Raw genomic sequence first — 16045 nt, 5'->3', positions numbered from 1 at the left:
GGAAAAGTATTTGTAGTAAGTATAGCTCAGATATATGGTGGAGATCTCCATGGATTATGAAAAGCCCTCTAGTAGACCTGAAAACCATCACCTTTCAAGATAGTAAAGGCTGATGTAAGGAGTTGTTGACGTCCTAGTAGAACTGTTTAAGAAATTTAAGATTTAAGAAAAGTGGGTCTTCAAATAATGAAGCGCCACTTTTTTTGTGCCCCATTGCATCCCTCCTAATGCCACTATGTGTGCACCTTATTTAACATACAGCACACCATGGTACAAGTTAGGGACAATAGTGTCATAATTTTTTACGCTTTTGTTGTACTTTGCAGGATTAGCGCCAACAGTGTTGGCGCAAATCCTGCAAAGTACATGGAGGCCCATTAAAAATAATGGTGTGCCTCCTTTTAATGTCTGCTCTTTGCAGGCATTAAAAATGCCACTAAAAATGTCTCAGAGATTCCACTACGCCATTTATGCGGGCCCCCTTGCATACATTATGCCTGGTGCAGGCATAATGTGGCACAAGTGTTTACAAAGTGGCGCAATGCATGCATTGCACCACTGTGTAAGTATGGCGCTGTGTTTATGCCACACTATCGCCATGTTAGCATTAAAAAAATGGCGATAGTTGGCACTAGGCCCTTCATAAATATGGGCCTTAATTTACTGCACACTCCCCTGTAAGTAGGGCTGCTGTGGTTGCCACAGCCAGCCGCTTAGACCATCCTTGCCTGAGAACCAGCCATGAGTCTAGCGTTCTGTCTGTTCCCTAAGCTTCCTGATATTCTCTGACAGCTAGATTCCTGGTGAAGAAAGGCAGTCAGTGCCATTGGGACTAATTTTTAATACTGTTCAATGCTGAATGTAGACAACGGCTGAGGACCATAGAAGGCACTGGTCGTCTGAGTTTGACTAAATGAAGTCATTAGAGAATCAATACTCACATTATTTAATATTTACCTTCACGGATGGGTGTTTACTTTTTAGAGGAGAGATAAAGCGCGATATATTTTCAGCTACTGTATTTTTCCATTCTATGACTGCAGAGCTCCAGGAGGGAAATATCCAAACAAAATCATCTACGACACATATGTGGAGTTTGCTGAGAAAAAGTTGAACATCTAACTTACATTTATCCTTTTTGTTAGACCGGGTAAAAATACAAGTGGCTAATTCTTAACGAGGAATCAAACAGGAAAATAAAATCACCAGCTGAAAAAAGTAACTGCATCTTTAGTACTGCAATGAAGTCTAGAAGGGACACTGCCAAAACGCTTCACAAATTATGTTGCATATATTGCAAAACTTTTGATTGTACTACTCTACATCATTCCCATAATTGTTTCATTTGACCTTGGATGTTGTGATTAATTTCTGTTTCTAGTTTCTGTATACCTTACCTCCGTCCTCCATCGTCTTGTCAATCAAAATCGAATGTTTACTTTTTTGTCATGTAAATATTATTTTACGATTTTAATCATACACAATAAACGTCACTACCACCAAAGAGTAACCATTGGGATACAGGATACGGGTTCCCCAAGAGAACAATCACATGCTTTCCTCATATTCAGCTCCTATTTATTTCTTTTGTGACTCCTCGCTTTCTATCTTTCTGTGCTAGAAAGGCCGTACAGTTAATTAGGTTATTTCGTTTTTACCTTTATGAAAGTGTTGGGTGTATTTGAATGTTTTTGCCCCAAGTGTTTCAAAATGTCTTCTCAAGTAATGCAGGGTAAAAGCCCACTATGTTTGAGGGGTACTTACTGATCACTCTTCTGATTTGGTTTTCCCTTTGTCATATTTGTGACACCCAACTCATCCTCTCCCTCACCCGCAACCCCAACACCGCCAAAACCAACCTACACGCTGCTCTCCTCGACACCGCCAACTGGATGACAACTAACCACCTTCAGCTTAACTCCAACAAAACAGAGAGCATCATATTCAGCCCCAACAAAACCATATGGGACGACTCCTGGTGGGCCACCGCCCTAGACCCGCACCCACCCCCGCAAACCACGCACACAACCTCAGCATCATCCTGGTGCCCTCCCTCTCCATGACACAACAAATCAATGCACTAACCTCCTCCTGCTTCCACACACTCTCACTGTAATAAAACCCTTCAAATGGATTCCCCCAGAGACCAGGAAGACAGTCACCCATGCACTCATCAGCAGCAGACTTGACTACGGTAACGCCCTGTACGCCGGCACCACACTCAAACTCAAACGCAAACTCCAGAGAATCCAGAACACAGCCGCACGCCTCGTCCTTGGCCTCCCCCGCCATGAACGAATCTCACCACACCTCAAATCTCTTCACTGGCTCCCCATAGACAAGAGAATCACTTTCAAGATCCTCATCCACAAATCCCTCCACAACACCGGCCCGACCTACCTCAACAAGAGAGTGAACTTTCACACTCCCACCCGCAACCTCCGATCAGCCGACCTCGCACTAGCTACAGTCCTCCGCATCCACTGAACCACCACAGGAGGCAGGGCCTTCTCCTACCTCGCCCCCACAACCTGGAACTCCCTCCCTACCAACCTCCGCAAAACCAAAGACCTCCTACTCTTCAGAAAAAACCTCAAGACTTGGCTGTTCGAACAGTAAACCCCCCCCCCCCACTAGCGCCTTGAGACCCTCACGGGTGAGTAGCGCGCTCTATACATTTTTTTGATTGATTGATAACATTTTGCAGATCTGCATACTTCTAAGGGCCACCTATCGGTTTCGAAGGCTGCCTGTGTTCATAGTAATACACATACTAGAATTGTAGAACTGTGACATTAGAAAGAGTGGTGGTAGTCTATCGACTTTAGTTGCAACAGTTAAAAAGTTAAAATAAAGAATTTATTTTTAGCAATGTTTATGATGTGTGGTTCATGAATGGGTACTGGTCTGCGATCTGGTTCACCCCAATGAATTATGGCCTCGTTTGGGCATCTGTCATAGACAACAATGGGCTGAAGATATCCAAAGGAGTTTCAGTACCACGGAGAGCTTCTAGGCTGTCGGAGTGCTGAAATGTTCTGCATTGAAGTTGGTTGCAGTGGTTCTCGGTTACCATTTAGGGATTACTCAAAAATTTATGTTGGAACCTGCTACAAATTCTCTCTTTAAATTTGTGTCTTCTTAAAGGATTATTTTGAGAAGCAACCCCAAATCAAATTCAGAGTTTGAGAGTTTGTCAGTGTTAATTTAAAAGATAATAAAAGTCCAGTTGTTTTGTTTTCAACTCACCCCAGTTGGTTGCCTAAAGAACCAGGAGGGTACCTGAACTACCATGGCTGATATTAGATAATCTACAGGTCTCAGTCAAAAAATTCTGATTCTGGTGACCAGTGGGGGTCTCGGGGCAGCCACCTGACTAGATTTGGTCGCCCACAAAGTTCAAAAGTCTGCATTTCTAAACCGCTGAGTATGGTTGGAATTTGTCAACACGGGTAAATATAGGAGCGGAACAGGGGGACATGGGTTCTCCCGTTTATAGCTTGGAACTCCAGGAGACTTTACAACCTGTATGTCACAGGGTCCATTTGAGATAATGACAAAAGGTCATTGTTTCCAATTTTCAGAGGAGTCACTCTTGCTGCTGGATGTAGATCAGGAGGGCTCCACGTCCAAATAAAGTTACTGGCTGGCAGGTCACAGAAACCTTAACATCGAGAATTATACAGTCCAAGCAGAGGGATCCAGCAGACACAGACATCAACAGAGTTCTGAACCAATGGACAGTGCTTGGGGCACTCCCAAGTGTGCCTCAGTGACACTCATTCTTGCAAAGTGCTGCGGTGAGTGATAAGGCCATACTGATGGCATTCATGGCAGAGTCTAGTGGGCACTGGGAATACTGAGAGGTAACAAGCATCCCCACAATCCATCAAGTAAACATCAAAGGACGGGCGTGTCACATCAAGGCATGCTAAGTGCTTCTGGAGGAAACTCACCAGCAGTTGCAGACAAATTCAATGCAGGTACCCCCCATCTCTGAAGAGGAGCCTGGTTGCCATTTTAGTGCAGTGGGTCACATCAACCAAGCTCCTTGGGCTGTCTTTGGTGAAGCAAGCAAGCATGACATCAGGCAGGGGTCATGCATGAAAGCATGGTCTTGGGAGGAGATTCAGACTTGTCACAGTCTAGCGGAAAAGATGAGAAGACATCTCATGATGTCCAGTAAGCAATAACAGGTGCACACAGGTCTTGTTGTTCTTCCGTAACCTAAGGCTATAGTATTTATTCTAAGTCCATGACAATTTGGCTGTTGTTTTGAATGCGAGACAACCAGGCGTGGCCTGGATTTGCAAACATTTCCCTCCTTTTAGGAGCTAGATTCTAGGGTAATCTCTGAGACAGCCTGGAAGAAGAATGAGTTAAACCTGGGCTAGGCAGGCTTGTCCTGCTGCCACTATGCATTGGTTTGATGGGACCTGGTGGGCCTTATTTCTTTGGTGGAAGAAGCAGGGAACGGCCTGTCTTTGTGGATCTCCAATCCTCCTCCATTATGTACACATGCGGACGCACAATGGAAGAACCCCGCATAACCTCAATGAAAGCTAAACTGGATCCCCAGTACGAGGTATTTAATCAAGTTTAATGGAGCACCTAGTGAGCCTAATCCCTCGGATGGCTGTTTTATGAAACAACAAGCCTCTCAGAATTAATTTTGCTTTGTTATAACAATTGTTAACTAAGTGATGTGCAAGGTCTCTTATCTGCGGTGACTCCTCATGATTCTGAATAGTTATTTACAATGTTTTCCATGTGTGGGCAAAATGTGGTGACGTAAACCATTTTTGACTGGATTTCTTCTGCTTGGGAGTGTGACGTTCTTGCCTTTGGCGAAGCCAGTCTTTGAGGGTAGTCTCCAGCTAGTGCTTAATTTGTAAAATAACATAAATTCTAAGGTCCAATATATTTAATGGAAGGCCACTGTAGTTTGCACACCCTGTAAGTGCTGAAGAGAATAAATGAACACAAATGTATCTCCCACCTAGGAAGCATGAGGAAGATTTGGGCATTAGCTAACTAGTTTTAAAAACAATGCTAGGGCCAATGCACTTGTTTTTCCAAGGTGTGAGGTGAGATCATAGGACTTATGATTGACGGAAGCCATGAATGGGTCTCAAGAGCAGCCGTAGATCGAGCCTAGCTACTTTCAACATCAAACAATCCTTTCCAATAACCCATCTCCGTTTTCTTTTGTCTACTGTATCACAAAAAAACTGACACAAATCCAAAACCCATGAGGCCACCATAAAGGTCCTCTACAACTGCAGAGGAAGACAGTTAAGAGCCATTAAGTGGCTTAACCAACACTCAAGAGCACACCCGTTAAGCCATGGTCCCAAAATGTATGTAGTTGCAAAAGTATCAAAGAGCCTTGATATAGCCGAGAGGCTGTCCATCTGATCTGTAACACTCTTGTTTTCGCAAGAAAAATCAATCCCACATCAAGGTACCTGGAAAACGCAGGCACATACCACACAGTGACTTTCATCACATTCAGTATTTCTGTCCTCCTAATGCATACAGGCACTCATTTACCCCTACCCATGAGCCAGAAACCTAGAGCATGATGTGCTTTCAGAGCAACACCCAACTCAAGGGTAAGGCTTAGCACTGGCATAACAGACTTGTAATGCCTTTGGTACCATGCCTGAGGTTTTGAAAAACCAAGGCATAGTTATGCATAGCTCTGTAGGTATTGATGGCAAAAGGGCAGCCTGGTCCATCTCTGGGCCTGTTGGAAACTAGTATCTAGTCTTCAGCTTTGCATTTTGCTTACTTCGTATAATCCCCTCGATATGTACTAATGACGGAGATTCATTCCACTCCACATACCACTCACCACTCACCACTTTTCTGCTTTTTGTATGTTTGAGCTACCCTTACCCGCCTGCCACAAAGTAATGTTTTACAACACCGGAGGACTGGTATGCAGACACACCTAATGAAATCAGTATACCGCACGATATATGTTACATTATATGAAGTAACTTGGTGTGCTAACCATTGCATATCTTTGTAATTTCATTTTGTGTGGTTCCTTCACACTCACGTTTCTTGGACTTCAAAGCAGACTGAGATCAGTTCGTTGTCCAATGTAGCAGGGAGTAGGAGCATGTTTGTGGTTGATAATTAGACGCATTATAAGATGTTTGAGGACAGCTGCAGCTCTGGTCAATTGATTGTGGCTAACTTGGCTTATGCATATCCCAACGAGCGTGTTGGTGAGAATGAATTGGAGGTATTGTGTGCTGCTGATGAGCCCTAATATCCATCTGTTGGGTTAACTGGAATGTCAGGTGGGTCTTATGGCTTCTGTATTAATGTGCATTTTCTAAGGGGGGTGAATTATGGGTGAATTATGTTGTGTGTGTATTATCTACCTAAATACCATATAGATACTGTGTTGGATGTGTGTAAAATGTTGTAATATGTTGTGCCGATAGTGTGTGTGTGTTGATATTTAAGGATAAGTGCTGTTGCGAGCACATTGGCAATCAACTAGATGATATTTCTCCACTGTTGTGCTTGCTTGTAGACAGTTCTGTCTAATGTGTCTGTAGGACGTTATGTTAATTTAAAGTGCTGTTGAGACCTCTTTTAAGGCATAACCGAGGTTACATGTGGGATAGATGTTCTATTCTAAGTGAACAATTGGACTGACCTAAGAAGATTGCAGTCATTCTATTAAGACACAGCTTTGAATGATAGAAAAGGTAACACAACTCATAGTCCAGCATGCAGGACCAACTAGGCTTTGAAAGTCTGATCCCCTCCCATGCCCCCCCACTCTATACTGCAGACATAAGAATTGCCTATGAATATTCACACAGCATTACATCACTGCTGCATTTTCCAGGGACTGCAATCCGTGGAAGTTGGCTGCCCAGTAAGTGGCCTTATTTAAGATTCTTGTTTTGTCTCCCAGCCGTGTTTGCACCCCCGTCCTCCAGTGGATGGACTGTCTAGCACACCGAGTCACAGTTGACACGTCCCCTGTCTCGCACAGTACATCGCGTCTTGCTTGGCAACAGTGCAGCGCCTCCCATGTACTGCATTGCAGTGCCAGCAGTCGATGATCTAAGTCTGCTTGGGCCACATGATAACAATAGAGAGCCCATTTGCTCATCCTTTCCTTCCCCACACCGTGCGGCTCACAGCTCTGCGGGCAGAATGTCGGTCGCTTAGGATGTGAGCTGGACGAAAAGAGGTAGTGCGCAGCGGGGCGCGAACTGCCCGGCAACCTCATTACACAAACAGGCGCGATATTTCTGTTTTTCACTCTACAGACGTTGCAAGGGTGATCTGCTACGAATAGACTAAACGGATTGCTGTTATTGCTGCACAGGCGTCCCACAGTTAAAGTAGGGAGGGGACAATGACACTGTAGTTTGTGGTTTTAAAGCATATTTCTCTGGGTTCAAAATTAGTGCCCAAATTTACCAAGACTTTGTGTCAGGTTCCCGTTACTTTTTTTGATGTAAACCCAGTCACCTTTGTGTTAAATGTAATCGAGAGTAAAGCAAATTTGAGTCAAGGGGGTGTTCCCTTGGTGGTACATGGGTGTTGTGGACAGGGATTTCACCAAATCCAGCCCCTTCTCGGGGCAGACGTGACGAGGAGAAATGCTTTCATTTCTCCACTTTTGTTCCCCCTTTGCATTTGAGCTGCACTGTACAGCACGGAGACAAAGTAGGAAATGTTTTAAAACATAGGGGCAGATTTAAGAGCTCCTAGCGCCTCCTTGCGCCACCTTAGTGACGCTAATGTGGACCGAGGCCAAAATCAATGTGCCAAATTTACAAACAGGTGCAATGCATGCATTGCGCCGCTTTGTAACACTTTGCACTACATTATGCCTTCATCAGGCATAATGTATGCAAAGGGGCATTACCCCGTTAGGGGGGCCGAAAAAATGGCGTAAAGAAATCTCTTAGATTTCTTTGCGCCATTTTTCCGGCACTTTTAATGTCTGCTCAGAGCAGGCGTTAAAAGGAGGCGCACCATTATTTATAATGGGCCTCAATGGGCTTTTCAGGATTAGCATCAACAGTTTTTATGCTAATCCTGCAAAGTTCCGAACTAGCGTCAAATATTTTGACACTAGTTCCCCTAACTTCCGCCATCGCGCCCCATATCTTAGGTACGGCACACACATGGTGGCATTAGGGGGGGTGCTAACGGGTGCAAGAAAAGTGCAGCTGAACTGGGTGCAGCGCCACTTTTTTAAGTCAGGCTCATAGTTTTTATACTGGAAGGGACCCCTTGAACCACAAAATCTATGCTTCCCACAACACCAAACCCTGGCAATTCCTCCAAGTGATGTTACTTTTTGAACCAGATGAAGGGATTGCCCAAAGAAATGTCAAATAAGTTGCTTAGCTACTAGAAGACCGTTTTTTGCAGATTCAATTCACATAAAGTGTACCATGCCTTAGGCCTTCATCGTGGGGAAAGAAAATTGCAGGCTTTCCCAAGTTCTGTTACATGGATTTCCACTGTCAGTCTCCAGAATCCCACATGTGACCGATTAGGTTTCCTAAGTAAAAAAGTCAAGCATGCAGCATTTTTCCTCTCCATATTCCAGACTGCTAACTTTTCCATCTCCCGGTTGCTATCTTTTAGCTGTTTTGGACATACTTTCAGTCCGTTCTCTGCTACAGACACTTGAGATAATAACAATAAAAGTATTAACAATAATATTTATTATATTAATTTTAATCCCTAATAATAATAGTCAAGAAAAATAACAGGATTAGAGGCCTTTCTAGGATAAACAGATGATGGCCAGTAGGCAAAGTGATCCCATCATGTGTGCAAATTATAAGCCCTTGCCCAAAACTTTTTGTTATGTTTTTAAAATCTTCCTCAGTCTTCTGGGTTCTCTTTTATGCATATACACAGGTTTTTTCCAAGACAAAGTTTTCTGTTAAAAAATGGTGGCATTAAAAACGGCAAAAAATCCCTTATGGGTGTCCTGAAAGTCAGTATTTCCATGTGTACTAGCGGTGTGGTAACTCGTATAATTGTGTGCTAATTAACTACGCAAAATTATGGCAAAATTATGCATAATTATATGAAATGCATCTTCCACTCAAAAAATTACCCATGCAGTCCGTTCGGTTAAAAATCAATCTCGAAAAGGTAATTTCGAGTTCATGTCCAGTTGCTTTTGTTCCAAACAATTGTGCTCCAAAATTACCAAATGCATCTCATCTGAACAATTTGAACACATAAGGATTACGTTCTCTACTGTTATAGGCATATGTATAACATTTTACTATGATTTGTATAATCCGGTAGTGCTTTGATGCTTTACGGTTGTGGGATAATCATCAACAGGAGTTAAAGTGGTCTACTGACTTTGTCTTTGTTTGGTTTTGTATTGATTAGAGCGCCGTCTGTTTAGCAGGATGTTACAGTAGAATAATTTATTGTTTATTGATAGATTATAATGGCTAGATTTTATTATAGATCTATGCTGACAATTATGTACACCAATCCAGGGGTTGAGTGACGATGGTCATTGCCATTTGTTTCATTCTGCTGAGATCTACAGGCAATACTTGTATGTGTATCCATTGCTCTTAATCTTCTGGTGGCTGGTACTTTATCAAGGCATCTTTGCCTATTATGTGGCTTTGTTTCGGTGCTTTATGCACACGGCTGTATTAACTAAAGGCTAAATATAGGGTTAGCTGGAAGGGCTACTCTGTCAGAAACGTGCTGGATATCCCCTCTGCTGTATTACAAGTGCCATGAATACAATGCACTTGTAATAGGGCAAACAAGATATGCGTAACATTTGTGGTGGAGTAACACATCAACTGAACTCTAAATCAGGCTCTAAATTAACATCTAATAGATGTTTGATATTTTGATTTTGTGAGAGAATGTGGTTGTGTTTCTGATGTGGCAGCCACCAACTTATATATCTTGGAGCAATGCTGTGGGTATAAAGGTGCTCATGTTTGTATCAAATATGAACAGTGGGTGTATTGTGAAGCATGAATATAATACCAGGAATCTGCTATTGAGGAGGCAAGTGCTTAACCAGCAATGATTTGAATCCTTGTTGTGGAAATGCTGGTGTAAGGTATTGTATCTAATGTGTATAATCAATGCACAGTGAGGTAAGAGTTTAACTTAACACGGATCTGGAGTAGTCATGACAATGGCAAAAGGAAATAATTCCCTTAGTGTTGAAGTACAGTGTCCTGATCTGTAGCTTTAATAGCCTTAGTGCACTGAAATAAGCAATTTGTACAATGGAACATGGACATATTTTTAGTGAGCAAAGCACGTTGATTGCATTAATGACCATAATATCCCCAAACGTTTAATGGTTGTACAGTGGGATATTCCTATATTATTAAGTGATCAATGTTTTTTAGTGACATCCCCTTACACAATCCATTTTGTCCACAAACATATTAGAGGATATACAATGGGATATACTTATTAAGTACTACTTTTTTTATGTGCTTGACCCAAGTTCCTTACATAATGCAATTTATATGGCTATATACAACTTTCTCCATAAAACATTTTATTTCAACTATTTTTGTCCCAAGTCCATGCCTAATTTCCTGCTAGTATATAGGCTTATTTTGCATAGTGATGAAGGGTAGAAACAGTTTTTAGGAAAAAATCGTTTCATAATGAATGCCAAATCTGCTACAGTACTTTATCCCAAATGCCACCGGCACTCTGTTTTATATTGGATTCCTTTGGTCTCTGCCACTTGTGTGGAAAAATTGAGTAATATTAATGTATGGCTTGTCCACATGACCATTCGGCATCGCAAGTCTAGTCCTCCTTGATGAATACCTGCTTACAATACTGATATGCACTGTCCTTATCTGTGTTTTAGGAGGAAATTCCAACATCAATTATCGAGAGTGGTACAAGCCCTTGGTATGGTTTTGGATTCTAGTTGGCCTTGCTTACTTCGCTGCTGTCCTGAGTATGATTGGAGACTGGCTTCGCGTGATATCTAAGAAAACTAAAGAAGAGGTATAGTATAACTGAACCTGAATTAACTTTGAAATTAAATTGGTCTACATAATGTTTGCCCATCTTTTGACAAAGGGTAGACCATGTTTGTTGCAGGGACCCTTGTATTATATACCGACTGCAAGTCACAGTCCTGGTAAAATAGCTTTAGAGTTATGTATCTTCTTCAAATATCTCTTTAGAACATGCAATACATAAATTTGAACCCGTGAAGGTTTTAACTCAATCATTTGTTCTTTTAGGGTTATTAGATAGATTATGGAATAAAGCGTGTGTGTGATGTCATTGGGAGGGGTTAAAGAGTGCACAATGTCAATTCCACTGCTAAAGACAATTGGGTGAATTGATTTCAAATAATCCCATGGCATTCGCAAATGCATAGTCTTTTTTAAGCCAACTGACGATGTCAGCAAGATCTTTCCTGCCCTCCACTCTCAAAGGTGTGCATGACTATTCTTCAGTGATCTATGACTAGAATCCACTTGTTCAATAAAACAACACACACATCAGCAAGAATATTACATTATTACAATGAAAAGTGGGGGCCAGTAAGTTGAGAAGCAAGGGGAGTGGGTGTACCAGACATGCACACATACTCACTTATACCCACACATGCACACACCCATTCACAACACTCACTCACAAATATCCATACATACATATGCACACACCAAACATTAAAAAAAACATAACACTTACCTACTGCACCGCTCTGAGAAGGAAGCCTCAGAGTCCCAGGATGGTTAGGATTCAGACCTTCTCTCATTGGCTGACCTTTGAGGAGGCGGCGGTCCCTGACTCATCATAGTGTGGGATGAGGACAATAAGACTAGCTGACCCCACACCACTCTATGATGAGGTGCCAGTGATGGACACTCGACCTAGGGCACTTCAGGGCCTAAAACTGAACTGCTCTGGTCCAAGGCTATCAGTGATATCCCCCTTGTCATGAGAAGGAGGGTCCCAAGGCACTTTTACCAGGCTGAGGAGGTCATACCCACAGGGCTGCAAAATCCTCAGCATGGAAAAGTTCAGCTTAGGCAGTAGGCACCTGTGCATTTAAGCCAAGTACAGCACCTGGCTGCTTGACCTGAACAAGAATACTTGTCAGGCTGACCTTTGCTAAGCCTGCCAGACACTCTTCTTGCTGCAAAAAAGATGGGGAGGGGTGGGCCCCTCCACCCATAAGGCAGGCCGCGGCTGACAGTGACTTCTTTATTTTACTTCCTTCTGCTTTTTTTGTGAAGGTGTATGTAATAATATTTCAAATTCTTGATTCTCACCTGGAAGTGACACCAAACACAAATATGAGTAGGTGCTATTTCGGAGGGAGAAGTCTGGTTTCTATTACAAAATGTGATGCCCTTCCCTTATTGCCCATAAAGGTATGGTTTATGAATGTATTTGTTACAATTTAATTTTAACTGCCTTACATGTATGTTTTTTTGTATTTCTAAGGTGGGAGAAATCAAAGCTCATGCTGCTGAATGGAAAGCTAACGTGACTGCTGAGTTCCGTGAAACACGTCGACGGCTGAGTGTAGAGATTCATGACAAGCTGCAGAGGGCTGCTACCATCCGTAGCATGGAGCGCCGACGACTGGGGCTGGACCAGCGGGCACACTCGTTGGACATGTTGTCTCCAGAGAAGCGGTCTGTCTTTGCTGACTTGGATGCTGGACGCTTTAAAGCAGCATCTCAGGAGAGCATCAACAACCGGCCTAACAACCTGCGCCTGAAAGGGATGGAACAGCTGAACAAGCATGGGCAGGGGGCCTCAGAGGACAACATCATCAACAAGTTTGGTTCGAACTCGGTGAAGCTCACAAAGCGGAAAAACAAAGACCTGAAGAAGAACATCCCTGAAGATGTGCGGAAGATCTACGAGAACTTCTGTAACTTAGAGGAAAACAAGGAGGAGGAGAATGGAAACATATGCAACTCGGAGACCGCCATTTTGTCAGACTTTATCCAGCAGGCAGAGATGGAGAACGGAACTCTTCCCAATGAAACCAAAGAGGGGGTACATGAGAACAAAGGATTACTTGAAGACAGAAACTAAATGCAGAATATTGTCAACTTCATGAACTAATTTTGGTCTTTTTTTAACTATTAACAGATGTGCCTTACACAGACTTCTAACTGAATTTGAATTCATATATGATTGAATTATTTTTTTCACTGTGCCATAGCGTTAATGACCGATAACTTCCTCTGCTAAAATGTTTTAGAAGCATGGTGGGACATAGCATGTGAAGGGCTTCCACCAAATGGTCAGAGTTACTTTGTGGGGGGATGCATATCACGCCTGCTTTACTTACAACTGGCTTCTTTTTTCACTTAATCACCCATCATGTCATTCCCCAGTGGTTCAATGTAGATAGCCACAAGGCAATTTCACGAATACAGAGGGATTACTGATCTCGTGTAGAGGTTTTTACAGTTATAACCCTAGAGGCCATGTTGTATTCCACTATACTTCACACTTTATTTGATGCCCGGATAAAAGAAAACACTGCCTGGGAGTTTGAGCTCTTAACGAAAAAGAAGCTGATCTTGAAAGAAGCCTTGCACTGCCCTAAAATCTGCTCCGTAATGAGAGGAGATGCTTTCTCCATTGCATTTCTGTTTCTGAGTAAGCATTAATGAACATCTCTGATCTAGAAGTGAGAACAATTCCCTGTTCAGCACTATATTTATCCTTTTTAGAAGTAAGTTGGTATTTTGGCCAATGGATCAAAGTTTGATCCTGACCATTTGGACTGAATCAACAAAGGATTGCATATATCAACACCCAGAAATCCCAAAAATCATGGTGGTGCTTGTCTCTAAAATTATGTCACACCCTCATTCTTCCCCTAGGATCCCTTACGTACTTTCCTTGGTTTATCACCCATGAATTCCTGGTTCAATGGGCAGACTCAATGAGGCACATTAACATCCAGTGGAATTTATATGGCATTTTACGTTCATATGTCATTCATTGTTCATTTGTTAATTTTCATAAATTTAAAGAAAATGACTCCAAAAGTAGGCATGTTGTAGGGCAGTTCTACAACAGCCATTTTATTTGGGGTGCGTAAGTTGATGTATATTGTATCACAAGTAAGCAGTGGAAATTGTCTCCTTCTTAAAGAATTTTGTGATATGGAAATGGTTGAGTGTGCAGAAACTTCCCTGGGGGCAGGATGTGACTTGACATGTTGGTGCGGACTAGAATGGGAAAGGTAATACATGTTTGGTGACCCAAGCAGCATTAGGTATTGAGGGCATTCTGAAGAGATGGCATTGAAAGGTGCAGGGTAATGAAAGTGGGCAATGAGGTAGACTGTAGTAGTGACCGGGTGCAGCAAGCGGCACCACGCAGAATCTTCTGAACGGATCGACTGAACATTTTGGCAGATTTCCCGCTTTCCACTCCCATAAATCCACGTTATTAATGAGACACAGGATCACTGGCTGGTGGTGGATCTCCTTCACGGTGAAGGAATCTACAGATCAGGCACATACTGGATGCATAGCGCAGCGGTATTCAATGGATGAACTACTGTGGCAACACACCAAGAGGACCATCACTGAGGTAGAGTTGTTGGATATAGGGCAAGTAACCCATAAAAGGACATATAATAATGTTGGGGTTGCAAAAGATGAAACTTCATATCTTAACACGATATCCCAGCACATCCGGCCTTCCACCAGTGACCTGGTGATCATCAAGACAGCAGGATTGCTATGCAACAGCAAAGGTGACTTTTATATTGGCACGTGAATATTTTAGTTTCTTTCAGAAGACATATCATCCGTCTGATCTACAACAGACTGTCCTTCGAACTCGATGCCAGCTGTGACCTTGCAGCTTGTACAACACACATCACCCCCCCTCCCCATGACTGTGTTGTCAAGCGCTATCACGAATAAACCTGTGCATAAACTTTCAACCAATGATATCAGAGAACGCCATTTCGAAATACAGAAGCGTTGAACAATGGCGAAAAATATTTCAAGTGCTACAGAACCTGTTAAAAGAATCCATGCGTCGAAGAGGGGAGAGGAGACCGGGGGGCGTTATTTGCATTTTAAAAAATAATACGAACAATATTGTTGACACTTTATATCACTGAAGGAATTTCAGTTTTAATGCTGTAAAAACAAACCTCAAATGCAAGCTCGCCATTTGCATGAGGCCGAGTTAGGCCTGCCATTTCCTCCTTGCTAAACCTGAGTTGTAATCTAGACCTTAAGCATTGTGACGAGGGACATAGCAATGTAAGTATCTCAGGGCACTGTGTCCCGAAGGCGGATTTTCGGGGTTAGATGGATGCTGAATACATTTTAGACACACACTACGAACATAATAAAATGACATGATAAAGTATGTGTTTAAACTGCTTACTGCTTAAGTGCCATCCTGTTTTGTAACTTTTTAAAAAATATTTGGAATAGTTTATTTTCCCTTTCTTTGGTTGCACAGCTCTAAGGAGGTTCTGTCCTCCCCCGGATACCTAAGCCGCTCGAAAAGGTTTATTCGACTGCAAACAATAAAAAGAAATAGTCTACGTGTGCTGGTTTGAATCTGTTTCTCCCTTGTGCCTACAGTTAATAGGCTCCCTCCACAGCGCCCAGTTTTATTATTTATGTATTTATTTAGTTAGTATGTGATCTTGCAAATAGAAATTGCAATGAGCAAAATCGTCAGAAATGTTGGTTACCAAATTTCACATTAGAAGGTTACCGAGAAAAAGTAGTCAACAACCTCAAGTTGTGTTCACAAAACTGCTATGGCACTGTGTATGTACCAACCAGTCAGACGTATAAGTTATTTTAACACACAGGTGAGACAAACATTCTGGAGGGAGACATCATTCTACTCTCAAGGCTGTCCTCCTTTTGAAGATACTATTACAACTTCATACAACTTTACATATTGCGTTGGAAGAAAAGTTATGCACCGGTAACAATGATTCTCCAGTCGCGGCACCCGTTACACAGCCATATGAATAGTGGAAGAGCTCTCC

At 42.4% G+C, this 16045-nt stretch overlaps 1 protein-coding gene across 3 annotated transcripts in view; it reads left to right on the top strand.

Moving 5' to 3' along the window:
• KCNK10 (potassium two pore domain channel subfamily K member 10) overlaps positions 1-15591 on the top strand; it is a 358851-nt gene extending 343260 nt beyond the window's left edge. For all 3 annotated transcript variants that reach the window (XM_069208135.1, XM_069208134.1, XM_069208132.1), the window contains 2 exons: positions 10889-11031; positions 12490-15591. In XM_069208135.1, the coding sequence (XP_069064236.1) occupies positions 10889-11031; positions 12490-13092 (746 nt within the window). In that variant the 3' untranslated portion in view covers positions 13093-15591. The remainder of the gene's footprint in view (positions 1-10888; positions 11032-12489) is intronic.
• The last annotated feature ends 454 nt before the right edge of the window (positions 15592-16045 follow it).

This window comes from Pleurodeles waltl, chromosome 9, assembly GCF_031143425.1.
Source record: "Pleurodeles waltl isolate 20211129_DDA chromosome 9, aPleWal1.hap1.20221129, whole genome shotgun sequence".
Classification (NCBI taxonomy): Eukaryota; Metazoa; Chordata; class Amphibia; order Caudata; family Salamandridae; genus Pleurodeles; species Pleurodeles waltl.
This window is presented reverse-complemented; position numbering and strand designations above follow the sequence as displayed.